This window comes from Neltuma alba, unplaced genomic scaffold, assembly GCF_004799145.2.
Source record: "Neltuma alba isolate B1F8T4 unplaced genomic scaffold, ASM479914v2 tig00012131_pilon, whole genome shotgun sequence".
NCBI lineage: Eukaryota > Viridiplantae > Streptophyta > Magnoliopsida > Fabales > Fabaceae > Neltuma > Neltuma alba.
In genome coordinates, this window is record NW_021636683.1 from 113,318 (window position 1) to 135,256 (window position 21,939).

The 21,939-nt window shown below is 33.3% G+C and overlaps 2 protein-coding genes across 2 annotated transcripts; both read right to left on the reverse strand.

Moving 5' to 3' along the window:
- LOC114723286 (uncharacterized) lies at window positions 1-3,182 on the reverse strand. The gene is made up of 2 exons (XM_028909480.1): window positions 2,624-3,182; window positions 1-2,549 (listed from the first exon to the last, which is right to left on the reverse strand). Exons 1-2 carry the CDS (start codon window positions 3,180-3,182, stop codon window positions 1-3), a joined length of 3,108 nt encoding a protein of 1,035 aa, XP_028765313.1.
- A 989-nt stretch (window positions 3,183-4,171) lies between these two features.
- LOC114723287 (uncharacterized) lies at window positions 4,172-5,665 on the reverse strand. Its single transcript, XM_028909481.1, has 2 exons — window positions 4,653-5,665; window positions 4,172-4,532 (listed from the first exon to the last, which is right to left on the reverse strand). Exons 1-2 carry the CDS (start codon window positions 5,663-5,665, stop codon window positions 4,172-4,174), a joined length of 1,374 nt encoding a protein of 457 aa, XP_028765314.1.
- Between the last annotated feature and the right edge of the window lie 16,274 nt (window positions 5,666-21,939).

The following is a 21,939-nucleotide window of genomic DNA, read 5'->3' on the forward strand; positions in this document are numbered from 1 at the left end:
TTAACCAATACCTGATCTAATCTCCTTCACGGGCCCCAAAGATTCCAAGTCCTTTCTCAGCAACTCGATCAGAGAGGTTGGTGGTTTAGACAACCATCCTTGCGGTACCAATCCTCCCATAGTTTGAGCTGCCAGCCAGTCAGCAGCACAATTCCCATTCCTAGCTACCAGAGTAACTTCGACATCCTTATACTGTGATGATTTCAACAAACTGATACACTTCATCACCACATCCTCACAAAACCACTCACAGCCTTTTAACTCCTCCCTTTTCACTTTGTAGAAAAGTTCCTGATAGTCCGTTTCAACCATCAGTCTCCCACCCCACCACAGGTCTCTATTTTCCAGAGCTTCAAGTAAACCCAGACTTTCAGCCATAAAAGCAGAATTGGCATCCACCATTTTTCCCACTCCACCCAAAAACCTTCCTGCCCAGTCCCTGCCAATCATGCCAATAGCTGCCTTCCTTGTTCTTGCACAGTAGGCAGCATCTATATTTACTTTAACTGTACCCATCACAGGTTTACTCCATCTCAGTTGACAGTCCAAGCACTGATCTACAACTAAAGGACCTTTCTTATTTCCTACTGCATCCCATTGATCTCTAACCAACCTCAACGCTCCTGTAACACATGAAAGGGCATCAACATCAACATGTTCAAACATATATTTGCATCTAGCTTTCCATATTCCCCAACAGATGCTACTAAATATGGCTTTCTCATAGTCCTGATCTTTCTTCCCGCTTTTAAACCAATCTTCTAACCATCTATCAGTTCTGAAATCCCCCAAAGCTTCAAATTTCAAAGTCAAAGGCGAACCAAACCAACATTGCACTGCCCAAGGACAAAGGAAGAGAGCATGTTCAACAGTTTCCACATTTGCTTTACAAATCTCACACTTCGGGTCCAAGGCACACTTCTTCTTGAAGAGTGAGTCCTTTGTTGCTAGAGCTCCATTCACTGCCCTCCAAAGAAAGTGACGAACCTTAGGAGGCATCCTAATCTGCCAAATTCCATTCCACAAAATTTTTGACGGTGTATAAGAGCCACTTGGATCAGAGCTCTTTTTAGCCTCATCTTGCTTCAACGCCACCCTATAACCCCATTTCATAGCATAAGTACCATCTCTACTATTTTTCCAAATAATCTTATCAGTAGTCCCAATTACTGGTATTCTGTTTCTACTGATTTCATTTCTATCCTCAGCTGTAAACCAGTCCCCAAAACCATCAAAACACCACTCCCCATCCTTAATCAAATCCCTTACACATATATTCTTCATATCTTCAGATAAAATTCTACTTTTCAACTTTCCCTCCTTTGATTCATGTAGCCAGCTATCAGTGAACACCTTAATACATTCACCATTCCCCAACTTCCAACCGAGATCCTTACTCAACAGCTCTCTTCCTTCTAAAATACTCGTCCATCCCCAGGACGCTTTGCTTCCTTTTTTTGCTTGTAAAAAATCAGTCTTAGCAAAATAGAGCCCCTTCAGAATCCTGCACCAGAGATCATTAGGATTTTGAATAAGTCGCCAAGCAGTCTTGGCCAATAAAGCCTTGTTAAAAGCTTCCAAACTTCTGAATCCCATACCTCCCTCACTCTTCATTTTACTCATAACCTTCCAAGCTTTCCAATGAATTCTACCCTCTTGTCCCCTCTGACCCCACCAAAAATTAGAGATCATACTATCTAATTCACTGCAAGTCTTTTTTGGAAACATGAAGCAGGACATAGGATAGATTGGAATAGCATTGGCTACAGCCTTTATGAGTACTTCTCTTCCTGCAAAACTCAAGAGCTTTTGTTTCCAGCCTTGTAACTTCTTCCCCATTTTGCATTTCACAAAAGATAGAGCTTCCACCTTCGATTTACCCCAAATCATAGGGAGTCCGAGGTACCTGCCTGGGTCCATTCGATCACCAATCCCCAACTCCTCATACACATCTAGTTTTACTGCATCACAAATATTTTTAGAGAAGAAGATACAGGATTTTTCCAAATTAATTGCCTGACCAGATGCTTTACAATAGCCGTCTAGAATCTTTTTCAGCTCTCTGCAGTTCTGCCTCTTTGCATTCATGAATAATAGAGCATCATCAGCAAAGAAACAGTGTGAAAGTACTGGACATCTACTAGCTAACTTGATCCCCTTCAACCTTCCACACTCCACTTGTTTCTGAATCATTAAAGACAAAACATCCGCTGCAATTATAAACAAATAAGGTGATAAGGGGTCACCTTGTCTAATTCCCCTTCCCATACTAATACCTGCCACCTTCTTCCATGAGACTACCAAGTTTAAGCTAGCAGAGGTCACACACTGCATTATCCATCCAATCCACTTTTCTCCAAACCCCATTTTTCTCATGACTTCTTCAATAAAGCACCACTCTAACCTGTCATAGGCTTTCTTCATATCAATCTTTACTGCCATCTCAATCTTCTTTCCCTTCTTCTTATTCTTCAAATAATGAAACGCTTCATGAGCAATTATAAGATTATCTTGTATCAAACGGCCAGCAACAAAAGCTCTCTGATTCACTGTTGTAGTCCTCATCAAAACTATCTTCAATCTATTAGACAAATTTTTGAAATTATTTTGTAAGCAAAGTTACATAGTCCAATTGGTCTAAACTGGTCTACATTGTCAGCATTGTCAACTTTTGGTATTAGAACCACATTGGTTTTATTTACAGGCTGCAGACTAGCATTATTTACAAAGAAATCCTGCACCATCTTTATTACTTCTTGATTCACTTCGCCCCAAGCTGCATGAAAAAATAACCCTGAGTATCCATCTGGTCCAGGTGCCTTAGATCCATTCAGCTGAAAGACCGCCCCCTTAATTTCTTCCACTGTAACATGTCTTGTCAGCATTGCATTTTCATCCTCAGACACAATCTTTTGCACAAATTGAAGAGCTTCCTCCATGTCCCTAGTATCTTCTGAAGCAAACAACTCAAAGTAAAACTGAGAAAAGGCCGTGTTAATCTCATCCTCTTTTTCAATCCATTCTCCGTCTCCTTTTCTTAATTTCACCACTTTATTTCTGGCTCTTCTCTGCAGAGTACTAGTGTGGAAAAATTTTGTGTTTCTGTCCCCTGATTGCAACCAATTGACTCGAGAGCGCTGCCACCAGAATTTCTCCTCCCTATCCCAGGCATGTTCAATCATCTTGATGATTTCTTCAGCTTATGCCCTACCAGCTTCAGTCAAGAAACCCCTTTGGCAAGCCTCCAGCTTCTCAGTTAAGATCTTCACAGTTTTCCTGGCATTAGGAAAGACTTCCCTCCCCCATTTACTAAGCACCGGGTTGAGTTTTTCTAATCTATATACTAATTCTTCCACCTTAGTATCTTCCTTTCTTTGCTTCCATTCCCATCCTTTTCTAACCACCTCAAGGAAATTTTCATGATCTGCCCATATCGCCTCAAATTTGAAGGTCTTAGGGACTACACTAGATTTATAATCACAATCCACAAAAAGAAGATGATGATCAGACCCAACAGGGTCCACTATGGTAACCAAGGCATTTTGGAATTTTCCTCTAAATTCACAGTTTGCTACTGCTCTATCTAGCCTCTCCTTTACATGTTCATCACCAATTCTCCTGTTATTCCATGTGAATTTAGAGCCTTGGTACCCCAAATCTAGCAGCTCACAATCTGCCAACATACACTGGAAGTTCAGTACTCTCCTGACATTAACAGGCAATTTTCCCAACTTCTCAGTCGCTGCTTTGACATCATTAAAGTCTCCCAAGCAAAGCCAACTATTGCTTATGTTCACTGCAAAGTTCCTCATCTTGTTCCATATCAACATTTTTCTTTCATCTGTTGGTGCACCATAGACAAACGTTATATAATCTGGAACTTTAATCACTTCTGACCTTGCAGATACGTGAATGAGGTTCTCTGAGCTAAACCAGATGTTTAACTCCACTTCCTTTGACCACCACAAAGCCAATCCACCTCCCGTTCCCCTTGGCTCCACATAAAATTCTTCCTCCATACCACACTGTCTTTTTATTCTTTTTAACCTTACACCACTTCTTCTTGTTTCCATAAGGAATATCACTGAGGGTTGTAACTTCAAACTTTCCTCCCTCAGCTTTTTCACTGTCAAGGCCCTCCCAAGACCCTGACAGTTCCAGGAGAGTAGCTTCATGGCTCCTTGGTGGCTGTTTGAGGCCAGCCACCAAGACCTTCAGCAGACATTTCATACCCATTATCAGTATTCTGGATCCAATCTTCTGAATAATCAGCTTTCTCCTTTACTCCTACCCTTCCTTGCTGTCTTGACTTCTCATTCTCCCTGCCACTCCTTCTTATCATCTTCCGAACAGCTCTAACACTCCTTCTCACTTCACTTCCCTTCTTTTCCACCCCTTGCTTTTCATCTGTCACATTTGACTCATCAAAGTATAACTTCCTCCTCTTAACCATCTGGTTCTCTGTAGTTTCTACAAAAGATCTTTTTAGTTTTACCTTTTTCAGCCCAGTAGTCACTTCCGACATAGGTGAGCTAGAACCATAAACCACTATTGCCTTTGATAAATCAACTTTTTCTTCCTTTGTACTATTCATTCTCTTTTTTTCATTTAAATTTTCATATAAAGCCTCTTTGCTGACTTCTGTCTCATACTTTGAGTCGCTTTCCACCGTTGCTCCACCTTGTATCCCCTCTCCCTTTCTGCTTACATTCTGGTCTATCCAACTTTCCTTGCCTTCAGCTGAACTGTCTGAGGCAACTTTCGGTAACTCATTACCTGATGATATTACACCATTGTCATCTTTATTGTTTTCCTCACTCTTTCCTCCACTATCTTGTAACATTTTTGTTCTTCCGACAGCCTTGTTTTTTTCTTGTTTAGAGACCTCGTATTCTTCCCATTCTCCAGTACAATTGATCAATCCTTCCTCCAAGGTTTTAATTCCCGGTGTGCTCAGCCATCCGCCAAATTTTCTTTCTACATTTTCTACTTCCGAGTCTCTAGTAGGACACATTCTCATATCATGTCCAATCCTACCACAGACAAAGCAAAAATTCTGTAGACGCTCATATTTTGCTTTGATCCAAATCGGATCCTTGTCTGGTCTCGGCGTCCACATACCAGAAATAAGCGGCTTCAGAATATCTACTATCACTCTGACTCGTAGAAAACTTCTAACCAGCAGGTCCTTCTTTCTTGGATTTTCTATTAATTTTACTTCTCCGATCATCGATCCAATAATCTCAGCATTCTCAACATCAATTACTTCCAATGGCAGATCATGAAATTGAATCCAAAAAGGACATTTACTAAAATCAATTTCATTAAAGGTTATAGAATCCTTCCATGGTTGTATATTCAGTAAGGTACCTTGTATCGACCAAGGGCGACCACGTAGAATGCGATCACGTTCCTCCTTTTTTCGAAATTCGAAAATGAAGGCATTACGGTCTACTTCAGAAATCTCTAGATCTTCATTCCTTATCAGATTCCAGCCTTTTCTAATCATCTGAATCACCGTCTGTTTATTCATATTCTTTTCTGTAATAAGCTTACCAGCCAGAGCTCCACCATAAAATTTCTTCTGCTCCTTTTTCTTCCACACCAGATTCACCTCCAGCCCTCCTCTCTGGCCGTTTCCTCCTTCTTTCGAACCTTCTTCCATTGTAAATCCTCGCTTCTCTGAGTTACTGCGGAGTACAAAAACTCAAAGCACTCTTTCTTCCTCCGTCGCAGTGGGCGGCGGAGCTCACTAGTCACAATCGGCAAGATAACTACCGTAACAAACTCTCACAGGGAGAGAGAAAAGCTCTCACGAGGAGAGAGACTAAATGCTAAGTATTATATGCATTCTTTTAGCATTAATGCTTTCTTTAAATACTAAAATTTGATCTCCATTTTTGCTCATTAAAACCTTATTTCAGGGATCAAAGACGCTGTTATGAGACAAAAAAATCTTTAAATATATTAAAATGTGGTGAAATTTCAAAAATTAAAATTAGTATTAACATTTCTTTTTAATTTCCTTTGATGAGAGATTATCATTATTATGTAAGAATTTATCAAGAGGAAAAATAATAAAATAATGAATATGTATGTAGAACTTTTCTGTATTTTATATCAAGTGTAAATAACCTTTTGAACATTAAATTTTTTTACAATAAACCTGTTTAAATTTTTATGTTTATGCATATAACTCTCATATTATTAGTTTTGTTCATTATATATCAGGCATAAAGGTTAACAGATTTATCTATATATAGAATTCAAAATTTGAGGAGGGTTTATATAGACATATTAAAAAAGTTTTTGAGGTATAAAATTGATAGATAATTCCTGCATTTCACCGTAGAATGATTATCTGCGAAATTTGAAAGTTTAAGGAATTTGTTACTAAATTTAAAGATTAATGAAGTTGTTTGTATATCAATTTAATTTCAAGAAGGTTGAAGTTTGGTGATATACTACCTCTCGTCTTTGATATAAGAGTTAGTTAACTAATTTGAGTAGATTAAGAAGATTTTTTAAGTTAGTTATTTGTAATAAATATATGTTATTTTTTCTAAAATACACTTATTAATTATATGTATTAGCCATAATTACTATTTGATGTAATTTTTAACATATACAACTAATACAGAGACTACTTTGAAAAAAATAGATAAATATGAGAGACAAAATAGATTGGGATCTTATATCTATGACCAAATTATATAACTCTTATATTAAAAACCGAATGTAATATATCTTATACTACTCATAAAACGATTAACGGTGCATAATATCTTTCTTTTGGTTGGTAGCAAACACATATTTGACATTTATATCTTTATTGATTTGGATTTGGACATTGTTGGGTTTAATTTTATTTGAAGGATGTTAAATTCCTTTCACCCGAAAACGACACAAGTAAATAATGCGCGATGTCTTTCTAATGTGTGGCAAAAACTACACAAGTATTTGTGAAGCTAACAATTATTATTGTTAATTAAACTTTTTTAAAAGGCACAAGTTTTGCATAAAAACATGTAGCTCACAAAAAGTGTTATGCTCAAATGTGTTTGGGGAAGGATTTATTTGTGAATATAATTATGAATTTATCACCCAATGGTTAGAAGGAATTTGGCTTATCGCATAATAAGATAAAAATTTTGTGAGGTTAATAATAATTGTTAGTGACCTCGCCAAATATTTTTAAATGTATTAATTTTTTTTCGTATAAAACTTGCAGGCACTAAATGTGATTTACTAAAGTTATTTGTACATTAGGAGAGTAACTTAATTTCATTTCAAGATCATTAACTTGTCAAATTTTAATTTAGGACCTTTGACATATAGCTGTAAAGATTAGATAATGACTATTTGCAATTTTATCCCCAATTTCAAAATTTTTTTAACTCATATTTCCTATTTTATCTGAAAGTATTAAAAGCCCTGGTCTTTTTCATCTGTGGAGGAATTTAACAGTAACATTTTAAAATCTAACAGTCAAGTGCAAACAGTTTACAACTTACGTTTAAAAATTTAACCCAAAAAAAAAACTAACGTATTAAATTAAAATTTAATAATTTATTGGTCTTAACATGAAATTAAATTACCATATTAATGGGTCTCTAATTGTGTAATGTCGCGACTTACCTAACTAGAACTAACCATAATGTCACCACTTAACTAACTAGAACTTACCATAATAGAAAGGAATAAAACCAATAAACACATCTTATCATAATTATTTAGAAGTAATTACATCTTTAAGGGGCTAACTATGATAGAAAGGCATTTAGCCTCAATTAAAGCTATTATGGTTAGAAAAAGAAATGCCTTATCATCTGTAATCAACATACACTATCATATAGTATATTCACATGCAACCTGTGTTAAGAAAGATTAGTCATAGCTAACCTGGTTATAAGATAGCATGTCCCTGATTGATAAATTACAATAGCAGTTCATATTTGACTATCTCAATTGACATTAACAAAGAATAAACTTGCAAAAATTGCCATTATCGCATTGTGGATCTACAAATAATTCAATCACATACAACTTAAGGATCTCAGGCCCACTACCAACACTCCGATCCAGTGTCTAGACAAAATAAATCAAAGATAGAAGATGCAATATGTTTATCAAGACAAACAACATAAAAATATGAGAAAGTAAAATAAGTTCCAAATGAATACAATCCTGATGCGTTGTAATATATGAAAAGATTGCATAAAGTAAGGTCCAGGATCTCTATACTGTCAGCTGCAGCTATTGAGTCTCAAGAGTCTTCCTCGAAGGTCTTGCTAACGTGTTGTTTCCTGAAAACGATAAAACAATAGAAGTAAGACAATGTCTCAATAACTAAATCCCTACCTATCACATACACTAACATGGGCTAGCCAGGTATCAGGTGGGATATGCAAAGTTGATAACAGTCAACAGACATTTATTTAACATTTAAACTCATAACAACCATATAAGTTAAATATTTCCGTCAATCTCATGCAATTGATAATTTCAAAAGAGATAACATACTTTTTATTTATTTAAAAGATATAAATATCAATGAGATCTCATGTCCTATGCAATCCTTGAACCTAAATCCATCTTTATATTCTCTTTATTTCCGTCGACTGGACCTATGAGCTAAGTTCTTTCCATTTGACTGGTTATTCTGACAGGCTCACCACATGAGTGATATGGACTAGTAAAAGACCACAGAGCACTAGGTAGACCATGGGTCCTCCCTGGAAGAACTAGTGGGACAATAATAGTAGCCAACTATAGCACTCCGTATCGAGAACAATACCAAATGGCGAGTATATAAATACCACTAATTCCAATCATCTCCTTTCCCAAACTAGATGCATAAGGTTCACAATAACACATTTATATGCGTAATCAACTAAATTGCATAATAATACTTTATAGTCATAATAACTAGTTTCTAATCATGCAAACGATTTCAATCCTTTTCATAATAACATTCCACAAGACAATTCATACAAAATGTAATATACGTATACAAAAATTGGTTATAAAACCACTCACCAACTTCATACTAGAGCATGTAACATATAGAAATTTAGTTACACGATCTTCTAGCTAACAGTCAAATACAACTAAAGCCCCACCTCAAAAATGCCACAATAGGGTTCATATTTACAAACAAAATTAAAATATTATCCCTATAGTATTAGAGTAGGCTACTTACAAAATCCTAACATCTAATTTCTCCTCTAAAAACTTCAACTTTTTCTCAAAATGCTAGCTCACAAAGTCTTTTTCTAAAGTTTAGAGTGAGAACATATATGTATGATTTATACTCAATTCTTAAATTTTTCTTAACTTAAATATCTTTCAATTATTAGGTTATATCATTAGAATCATCAAATTCATAATGTAGATAGAAAAACCTAATTTATAACTTATGTTCTATTTTCGAAAGACTTGAATAAATAGATTTAATACGAGTTAGGTTATTCTTGCAACAGAAGTTAAACTGTTAATTTGACTGTTGAATTTAATTTTCCATCTATCATGATTCTATTCTCCAAATTATGGCTCAATCTAATAGTGAACGGGCTTAAAAACGCTAATTTACTATTCATGACTCTATCTATCAAATAAAAAAAAAACAAGTTGAAAATGTACCTAATAACTTGTAACTTAGAGATCGAATTGATAATCAAACCATTGACATTGACGGTTTGGACATCCCAAATAGGCTAACCAAATTTTAGTTTGATCTAACAGTTAACAAGCTCAAAACTAGTATTTTTCTGAGATTGTATATGTGCAAAAATTATTTGCTTACTCAATACTCCACCTACAACCTCCCATATATAAGCTTCTCAAACTCTTTCATTCTAGTAATTAATTGATGGACTTTCATACCACACTATACTTGTATGTTTTTATAATATCACACACACATTCACATAGACACAATCATGATTAATTCAAAAAAATAATTTACTTATATTTAAATTTTTAGTAGCTTGACACTAAAAGATATTTATTTATAAATTTAATTAAATTCTAGGTATATATTAAAAAAAAAAGATGTTACAAATTGCCATTCTCCCTACTTTCTACGTTTACTGAACTAACAATCAAGAAACAGTTTTTTGGCTAAAGAAATTCTTAACTCTTAAGGTACGAAATCAAATTAAACTAATTAATCAGAAACATAAATTATTTTCTACCTTTAACAAAGCAATATATATAAATAAATAATAAGTAAAGTAATACTACTCTATACTTGGTGACTGACTGAGTAATATATTTATTTGCTTCTTTTTTCTGCAAAGTTGATATTTTACATATGAAGATACGCTGCACAAGATTCAGGATTGTCAGTCATATGGGATTAGATAAGCGTAATGTTATTAATATTAATGCTAAACGCAATATTTCTTGCTGCTAATATTAAATAATTTAATAATAACAATAAAAACAACAATAATAATAAGAATTAATACAAATTTTGGTCCTTTAAGTTTACTCTCATTTTGGTTTTGTCCCTCAATTTTTTTTATATTTAAAATATTAATTCTCATAATCTAATAAAAACTCAGATCATTTTATCCTTAAAAGTTGAAAGACTGAAATATATCATTTAAAATTTAAAAGACTAAAATTAAGAATAAAAGATAAAAATTAATAATAATAATAATAATAATAATAATAATAATAATAGAATTGGGTACACCTAGCATCCAGTTTGACGTTCACGTTTCGATGTTTCAGTCATCTTAGGAACATCGCTCTGACGTCCCTTTTCTCTTGTCTGCCACACCCTTTACCCGTACCCCTACACGTGTCACATCCCTCACTTCTTGTTCTTTGTATATTTAATATTTTAACATAGAACGATAAATCTAAAGTAATTAAATGTAAATTATTTTAACAATGTTACGTTGTACTATTAACTCAAAAGTCAGATCTCTGTTAAGGTTCGATAACCTGCGGTAATTTTTCAATTGTCGTTTCTTTTCATCCACCCCAAATTTAAATCTTCATTGAGAGATATGAATTGAAAAAATTGGTGAAAAGTTGTTATTCACAAATTTATTAACGTCAATAGCTTTATAATTTGTTGGCATGAAAACTAATTTTAAATATGAGATCATAGGTTCAATTTTACTTTTAATTTGAATCTATTAAAGCCTACTCTTTTAATTTTAAAAAAAATATTACTTAAAAGCACCGACAATGGATATCGATTTTTTTTTTTGTGTGTATGAAATTGTGCAGACTACAGAATAACGGTATGTTCCATTTATAAAAACATATTAGATGGTTGTGATCAATAAAACTTGACTTTTCAGTCATTTTCCCTTCCTTCTGTTTCATCTCTCCGGCCATTATTAACCCTTATGTTAAGTTTTATATCAACAAAAAGAATCATAAATACATATTATAATTTAAAAAAATTTGTATAAAAATATTGTTTTTAATCATCTCAAAGCTAATTAATAGGAAACACAAGCCTTTAAATAAATATAAAGCCAAGTCCCTTAACGACGTAAACTACTAAAACTAAACTAAGTAATGTAGAGTGTACTTTATTTATTAAATTAGCAATAATACATCATGGGAGTCTACTTAGTATTTTTTTATTTTTAATTTATAGATCGTAGCCCAAAACAGCTGTGATTGTTTCTGATGTTTAGGAAAAAGAGGGGGAAAAGTTGATTTTTTTTAAAATTATGAATAATATTTTAATTTGGTTTCAATGAACCTGACATTAACAGTCGTTGTCAGTTGTCAATTAGTGCAAACAATACTCACATCACTTTTGCTTGCTAGCTGTATTAGTTGTTGTTAGTGTCTTCCTGACTTCATCCTTCCATTTCTTTACATTTAACTCTTCATATTATATTTTATATATATATAATATTTCAATAATTTACTTTATATTAATTAATTGCTGACGACACTACTTTGATTTTCTTCCCTTCCTTTGTGCACTCCAACTCATCTTGTTTTTTTTCGTTTAAAGACTGTTCATATTAATTTAATTGGGTGAAAAGATTTTAATTTAACTAAAGCGTGTATTATATACAGAGTTTGAAGTAAGTTAATAATATATAATAGTATTGCACTTTTCACTTTAATTTGAAAAATCATCACAAAAATAAAACAGTATGCTTTTAATTTGGTGACATCATTCATTTTATTTACAAAATATTTCATTTTGTTTTTGGCTTACGCATCCAGTATTTGAAGCCACAAAAAGACAAAGTTCTCACTACGAATATCTAGCCCAATTGTATAACTACTAACGAGATTTGAGTTTAGTGAAAATAAATAGTCTTTTACAGTATGGTGAATTAATATTCAAATTCTTATGAGAAAAAAAATACTTGTATTTAGTATCTAATAGTATCTTAAATAAGATTATCTATACATAACAAAAAAAAAACATAGGTTGCATACTCAAGTACTTGAGCATGAGATCTTTGATCAAGTTAGCATAACTTCTTTATCAACTGAGCTACGCAACGGCTGGTTTGCTTATTTTGGAAGTATTCAAAGCCAGTGCTTTTACGTTTTATTATATACAGAATCCTTTTCACAGATTACAAAACAAAATTAGTATCAGAACCTACACCATTCTGACAGAAGTGACATATTATTTGTGATGGTGAGTAAGAAGAATCAACGTTACCATGAGTGATACCTCAAACAGCTTTTAACGTGTTCGCCTTTCTTTTTCCTTTACTCCACAAAGACTTTCCTCCTCTGTTTGCAGAACTCTTTCTAGGAAAATAGGAAATCTTGTTGAGATAGATCATCTTCCTAAAGATGTTAGAATTCAGAAAACAGATACTCTTCTCAGCCCTATAGCCTCTACACCATACCAACCAATTTCCAGAAATGTTAGAATCTAATTCCACTAGAAGATCCCATGTGAAAGAAATTGTCCAGTCTACCAGTTTAGAAAACTGTGGTCTTTCTGCATCCTCTTCTGAACAGTATGTCATTATTAATATAGCCTAGCCTTTAATCGATGAATGAAAGGCTTAGAGTTATACTCATCTCCGTGTTGGTGTTGTACATCTTATCCTTACACTTTATGGGAGAAAAAGAATACCAGCCACTACTAAGGTTGTTTTAGTTGATACTACCTATATTTTCTATAGTAATGCTCTGACTGGTGCTGTCATGACTACTCTTAGCAACAGTAATGTCATCTTTATCATGGCTCCAGATTTCAATATCAAACTTTCAGATCCAACTTTGAAGGATAGATTGAAAGTTCAAGTCCAAATAATTGGAGCAGACCAAGATCCTAGAGGTTATCGCAATAACTCTTCATCATCAAATTATGTACAGGCTCCAGAACCATGCTCTTGATTTCCATTTTCCAAATTCCACTAAAGATGCTCTTTATGTGGTTTCTGATAGAGCTGATGATACTTAATCATCATCCAAAATCCCCCGGTAGATTCCTAAAGAAAACTTGCTCAGTTGATGCCTCTTAAATGGATCACCAATTATGATTAACAATTTCATCGTGTTCAGAGGAATGTTTCATACTTTTACTCCCTTGAGTAAAAAGGCTTCCAGATGACACGGTCAAAATTGTTTTCACAAAGCCAAGCAGAAGAAAGGTCGTGTTCCTTCGGACACATTTTGTCAATCACCCCAACTTATGTCCCATTCAAATGAGATCCTCCAATTACTTAAGTAGATAAAATACCAAATCATGTTATGTGTCTCACATAAATGGTCATTTTATTTGAGATCATGTACCAAAAGAATGTGAGCTTGACTGTGAATGTGATACACTTTATTAGTAGGAAGCATTAGACGGGATGAAGATGAAGATTGATGGTCTTATCCTATCAGATATGCTTACAAAGAAGAAAAAGGAGAAGAATACAAAAATTAGCATTTTATTTCTGTTTAAGTATAATGTGAGTTTGAATAAAATTGATTGGGTCCAATACATGAGGCGAGATAGACGAAAAAGGTTACGCCATTATTCTCATCAATTTATTTATTACATGTTGTCTCCTGTATCAAACAAACGATAATTTTTATTATTATTCTGTAAATAACTACTGCTAATAATGATAGTATTAGTATATGTCAGTATGTCACTAATTACTTTATTTGAGCCAAATGCCAAAGAAACAAAATATTGCGCTGATCAATCACGAAAGAGATTATGTCATTTTTATATTAATTAATGTTTGATTTGTGTGACATTGTTCTGTTATACAAGGACACGAATCTAAAACAGAACCTTTTTCGTAATTACATATTTTGATCTTTATATAAACTCCGACACTTCCTTTACAGAAATTTCTTCATAGATTTGTACTTCTATTATCTTCTGTGATAGGGGCCAAAGAATGAGACTCACTTTGCAACAAAATTGCTTATCACCTAGTTCACAATTAAATTATTGTGTATAATATAGTGAATAATGAACTTCAATTAATTAATTTAAACTCCGATAAAGATTCGAATTTAATTAAGATTCTTATACCAAGTCAAAGTTTATATGTGGACGAACTCACTTTTTTTTATGAGTAATTATTAAATCAATGACCCTAAATTTAAGGTAAAACTTTTCTTGTTTTGAACTCATGGATTATATGTTCTTGTAATTAGATGTTTTGACTTAATTAATAATTATTAGCTAGAAATATGACTAAACATTTTTTCACATGACAGGACAAAACTTTTAAACAAGATCAGGATTTAAAGAATTAATATATCTCAATTGAACAATTATATTAGTTGCTTAATTAATGAATCGTTTAATTCGAGTTAAATGGTAATTAAGGAGATGAGACAAATTATTTTTACCACCCTATTAGTGCTAATTTATGCTAAGGATCTATATATAATAACGACGACACACACACGCACACAATTGAAATTGGAATCATAATTTAGTAATCATTTATATATATTTACACATATACACAAGCCAATCAAAAAAATTAATCGCATTTTAACTCTACATGGCTGTTTCTGGCTTTGTCTTATAGCTGTGCATAATTCTGATAGACATACACAAAAAAAAAAAAAGCCACAAAATTGAGTCCAGTAAAAGAACTGATTTCTCAAAATGTAGTATATCAAAATTTGAATTCTCGTTACAAGAAGTGGCGATATTTAGTATTCGACTATATCTTGCATATAATTGCCTCTAGTGATCCCTGTGAATGCAATTAATTACTTATTAATATAATAATGTTAATGTTTTTTTTTTATGATGTATATGATTCGTTAATTAAAATATGTATAAGCAAACATGATTACGTATAAGATAGGTACCTTCGCACAGTTTGGTCTGTCCCTTGTCTTGTGATTATCTGCGCAATTAGCAATCAAAATTTTTTTTGTTAAATAATAATCCTTAGGGAAAAATAAACGTATTTTGTTTTTTGTTTTTTGTGTGTGTTTATGATTGTTGTGAGACGTGTGTGAGACACACACAGAAACACAGAAATATTTTATCCTGCTCGTGAGGCGATGCTGGTGGAAGGCTTTTCTGGGTCTTGAATTTTTATAATAGGGGACACTTAGATAATTAATTAATTTCATTAAAGGCAAATAATAATGTTATCTTCGTTTCATTTTCCCCTATTTGTTTTGCTTTGTACTCTTATTAGTGATTAAGTTACTTACTACGCGCACTTTAATTAATATGAAGTGGTCGGTGCTTTGTCTACCTTAATGATGGAATTAGCATCATTATTCAAATGATTCTTCAAAGTAAAAGGTTTTTAAAACTGGAGGGTTATATGAAAAGTAAAATGAAGCATGAAAAATCTCTCATACATAGAAAACTGTACTCAAACTTTCTAAATGTTTCTTGATATAATATATTTTGTTCAACGTATTAATTTTTTTCAACAAACTATCATCACAACTGCTTATAAAACTTTCTGAAAAATTATATTTTACCAAAAATAATTAATTTTAACTAACTTTTTCAACTTGGGGTTAATTTTTTTGGAGCCAAAATGTAGAGTAGTTAATTAGAGTTCACAAAGAAACCGGAGATAATAGTAATTATATATTCTTATATATCTTCTTAGACATGTAGCTCATCGAATAAATCTAACTTGTGCACATGTAATACTCCTCCGGTTCTAAATATAAGATTTTCTTTTTAGTATAATTTATACTATAAAATGAATATTATATTTAGGATCAGAGGAGCATGTAGCAAAGCTTACCTCTCTCACATAACTATAAATTTTAGTTTCTTTATCATGGAAAATCGAATTTATAAATTTTCTAGATTTGAGAGTTCTAATGTTTTAATTTGTGTTTAAATTATTACTTTCAAGGTAACAATGAAAAATTTTTTAATGATCAAATATTATAATCTATTTATATAATAATAGGATGTTTATATTACAGAATACAGACCACTCAGGTCACACATTTGCAAAATAAAAAATAGTTTCAAAAGTCAGGTCCACTCTGATTATTATATTTTCTAACAGCCTCATCATATGGCTGCTGTTTCATTATACATTTAAGGAGAAATGATACTTTGGGACTAAATAAGCAGAATAATGACACTCTATAGCCTGCAAAATTCAAAATACTAACTGAGAACTTCAATCATTTGCTGGCATTTTGTAGGATTAAAAAAAGTTATTTGACAAGACATCCTTATTCAGTTTTTTTTAGAGTCTTGTTGGAAGTAAAAACTTGGAACTAAAGGTCGGTTAAGTATGAGTAAGACAGAGGGCAGGAGAAAGAAATTTTTTTTTTTAATGAACTTGATTTAAAAAACTGAAGAAATGAGGTTCAAATCTTTTAATTAAGTTTTATTACTCTTTTATCTTAGCTCTTCTTTTTATTAAAATTTTAAAATCCCACTTCTTCAAATTTTTAAAACAAGCTCATTAAATTTTTTTCTCCTCTTCTCCATTTCTTTCATATCAAATATAGGGTAACGCACAACACTGCCAGTGAAGGATGTTGCTAATGACAAGAAGAAAAATAAGCTGAAGTCCATGAAAGAACGTATACGAGATATGCCAAATTAAAGGTTTCAGGAAATAAAGATGATGGAGACATTTTAAGGGTAAGGCATATGAGAGAGCCATAACCAGAAGACCAAGGCCATGGACAAATATTTACCAGAACATTCATATATCCATGAAATTGATTTCCAAAGAACGAATTAGGGCCAACACCTTCAAAAGTAGTGAAATTGCGCCACCTCCAAATAAGATTTGATAATACTCCTTCGGTCCTTAATATAAGATCCAATTGTTGAGTTGGTTTTGGTCCTAAATATAAAACCCATTTATTATATTTATCAATTTTTTCTAAATTACCCATATGGATACTTCATCAACCATAATCAAGTAGAAGAGGGAGATTGGGTATTAAGAAATATGATTATGGTGTTTTAGGAAAAATGTTTCATATTTTTTATAATTAACTAACTTTCTTAATCTAATCAAATTAATTAAATGGGTCTTATAAGGACTAGAGGAGTAACAATTATTCTTAGGATTAGACCAATTTCACTTTGCTTGTGAAGAGAACAAAGAGTATTCAATAACTAATTATGATCGAATCTCAGACACTAAGAAACCAGGCTATCCGATTGAAAGGGAACCAAATCAACCTGTTTCAGTGTAATTGCATGAAGAGAAAATTTGCTCAAAAATTGAGATGATAATATTTGAGTATATATAAATGGAAGACTTGGTATCACGTAACATTCTAAAATTTCTCACTTTCAAAGTGTGTTAAGCAGCACTTCAAATCAATCCATTTCATAGTATATAACTTACAGATTAAAAAGGTGGCTCATTGTTTTTTCTCTCAGCATTACATAAAAAACATAGGAAAATCAACCTGCCAATTAAAAAGATAGTATCTCTTGATTTTAATATAAGAGTTAGTTGAAAATTTTGATATAGTTTTAAATATAAAATCTCAATATATTTTGTCCCTTAAATTCATAATGCTTTTTCTAAAATATCATGATCTATTGATTGTAAGGAACTCCCATCAAGGGATAGCTTCTATGCATATGATTAAAAACGATGTCAAGAAAAATCAACACACATTTATTATAATTAATCAAATTAACTAATTTTCTTAATTAATCTTCTGAAATTAGTTATTTAGTTTTTACATTAACAACCAGAGGTAATATTAATTGTTTTTGTAGGCAGTCTTTTCTTTGCAATTAACCACCGCATAAAAGAGTATTATATTTACCCCCTGCAAATATATGAGCGAATCTAGGTCAATAGCCTATAGCTCAGAGTTCAGTATACATGCCAGTTGGGATAGCTAACCCATATGAAGGAATTAATTTCCTTCATGATTTTTTAGCTGTCAATTATCCAATATCATATATATATTTATAAAATATCCTTTTGTAGATCTTTCCACGTCGTTAATGATTAGGATCAAGAAAGTTACTAAAACTAAAATAACATATCCTTTTCGGGAACAAGGGATTCATAAATATAATGTTGGATAAGATAGAATATAACATATTAATATCATTCATTCATTTGTAAGTTACTAACTTTTGGTCTTTGTTCATTGTGATCTTCGCCTGTTCCAAACAACAAACCTAATCGTCACTTCTTTACTTTCAATCGCATGTTAACCCATTAACGTATTAATATTACTTGGCGCACCATAGATGTGTGCTTTAACATAATGTTTTAAAAGATCTTGTACTAATTCCTGGGGCCACCATAAATATTTGCTTTAATGTTACTCCTCCGGCACCGGTTCCAAAAGATTGTCGGAGAGAAGAAACCTGGGATTGGAGATTTCTGGAGCTGAACAAGTGAACCAGTGTTGATCTAGACATACAATTAAGGGGAACTCATTAAAATAAAGTAACAGGTGTTTGAAACAATCAATAGGGATGCCATTTTTACTCCGTTTGAAAAAGTTTGCGTGTACTATTGAACTTATAAAAAAATTATATTGTTAAATGCGCATGAGGGAATATTTTATGGATAAAGTTGCATTTTAAGTCTAGAATATTATTTCTGGTTCTAATTATAAGACTTTGTTTATAGTTTACAAACAGGTTCTTATCAAAATATGGGGACCGAAGATTCCGTTGACTTGGAAAGCAAAAAACAAAACACACACACACAGAGAAGAGTTTCATCAAACTGGGCTTTTCTTGTCATGAAGTATATTGGGCCTGTTATAATTAGCCAATGACTCAGCGAATAGCCCAAGGCTCCTTATGAGTACTCCGTTCGGGGGGAGAGTAGGCCCGCATTTTGCATGGTCTCATATGTAGGCCCAATTTTGCACCTAAAAGCGTGCACCAGTGGACGGGTTTAATATAAAAGACTAATCCTTTATAACGTGATAAATCAATGTTTGAATTCTCAGTCAAAAATACTTACATTTAATGTTTGAGAGTGCCTTAAACAAAATTAATTACTATAAAAGAATATTTGTGCCTAGAAAAAAAAACATTTTAGCATTAAGCAGAGTTTTAACCAATCCTTTCTCATTCAGTTCCAACATAATGTAAGAAAGGATGTTGAGCACTGAAGTGTTGACTTCAGAAATGTTTTTATCCTTCTTTTGAAAAAATATATATGGTTCCTTCAAAAAACTGTTTTAAGGTCCCACTTAATTTATCAAACCAAAATTTATACAATCCTATAGAACACTTTAAAGCAAAGGAAAGATAAGTAGAGAAAGCATACACAAACTTGTGATGGCTTCGAATCATATACATAACTTAATGTGTTTAACTAATTTTATAATTTTTGCATTTTATGCCACAAAACTACTTTAATATATTTATCTCGGACTTGTACCAAAAATATATATTTATATATTCATCTCGGACAGAATTATTTAAAATATATTAAATCCAGTACCCGTGATTAAAAGCATACAATATATATCAAATTGAGAAATTAGCAGAAGACATTAGCAATGACAGTCATTACTCATTATGGTTATGAGAGTCAATTTAAATTAATTTCTCCACGATTAATTAAATCTTAATTACATATTATAATGAATATGTAGGGCATATTTGTATAGTTCTGCGAAAGCCACGCGCCACAAAATTATTAGTTTCAAAATATCTGGAATTTGAATCTCAGTATGGAATTGAAACTTGATAAAAAAGCAGACCAGTAGATCGGGTATGGCCATTGCAGCAGAGGCTTCAATGGAGCTAAGTTCAGGAGCAATCATCGGCATGGCTGTTGGCTTCATCGTGTTTTTCCTTATACTCACAATGTTGTGTTGAATTAGGAACTGTTTGGAATAGCTCATAAATATTTTCTCAATCGTGATTCACAAAATATAAGATAAATATATGAGAAAATTTTGTTTCTGCTTACGTAAAGCATGCTTATAAGTGGTCTTTTTATTGCTATCCCAAACAAATCCTTACAATATGTCTATGCAAAGCTCATGTTAGAGATGGCAAAGACGATGCCACAGATGGTGGCGGTGATGACTGCCACAGTAATAACAACAACAATGACAATGATAGCAGTAGTAGCCACCACAACAGTTATTATCACCATCATAGGAGCAGCTGCCACAGCCACCACCACAGGGCCACCATGATGCCAGCCACAACGGTGGTGGCAGCCACGGAATATGATCCATTAGCATCTTCCCCAACCACATGGTTGTCCATTAATATCTTTTCTTCCTCAACAGTTCATTAATTCTCTTTTTTTTTTACGAGGCAAGAAAACTTGATTTAGATGTTGGTGGCAGGTGAGGGGGCTAATGCCATGTCATCTTGTAATCGGTTTAAACATTCTAGTGGGGGCCTCTACCAATAGATCATTTCTTCTTGTATGTCCTGTGCCTTTTTGGCCAACAAGTTTGCACAACAGATTACATTCCGTGGTGCGTGATTGATGCTGATGTCCAAATCTGAGTAAATTAGCTCCCGGATTTCTGTTATTTCACTAGGTAGAAAGTGGTTTGCACCTCTTTTGGTTACGATCAATCTAAGAACTTCAATAGAGTATGTGAAGACCACAATCTTACTGAAACCTTGCTGTTTACACATTTGCAGACCTGTTAGTAAGGCCATTAGTTCAGCCACAGTCGGTGGAAGGACTCCTAGTCGTCTCCGAAATCCAATGCGCCATCTGCCTGTAGCGTCTCTTACTAGACCTCCACATGCTGCCTGTCGGTGCTGATTCATGGAGCCATCTACATCAAGTCTCATGACTCCTTCCAGTGGGGGGCTCCAAGTTCCTTCACAAGTCATTGTGGATCCAAAGATCATATGTTGCAGTCTTCCTCTTTTCGTAGTCTCCATTAGCTGGTGAAGTAGTGCATGTCTGATTTCCTTGGCTGAATACCGTTGCCCTTCAAGTACATCTCTGCATCTGTTCTTCCAGATAAGCCAGCATGTAGTGATAAAGACCTTAGACCAAATCCACTTTGCAAAATAGGCGTTTCCCGCTCCTTTTGATAAGTTCTCCTTCATCCAAAGTTACAAGTTAGATTGAAAAAAACTAAAAAGAAGATTGGGATGCACAATGTTTATCCAGATTTCTCTGACAATCTCACAATCTCTCAAAATATAGTGTTTTCCTTACTTAAGCACTCAAAAGGGCACTCTTCACTTGTTTGGATTCCTCTCTGTTTTCTAAGTGCGTTGGTAGGTAATCCCTCTTGAATAGCTTGCCATATGAAAAATTTCATTTTTTCTAGTATCGGAAGCTTCCAGATTGTCTTCCACTGAGCTCTATTATTGGTGTGAGTATGTTTGAAGGTCATATTGTAAGCAGCTTTGACACTGAAATTCCCATCAGAAGTTGCTTGCCACCAAAATTTATCTTCCTCACTACTACATGGTGCTTTCATCTTCTCAAGCATTGCAACAACTTCATCAGGAAAGAAATCCTTCCATCTGTGCACGTCCCAACAACCATTAGGGAGAATGAATTGGCTCACCTTTTCACCAGG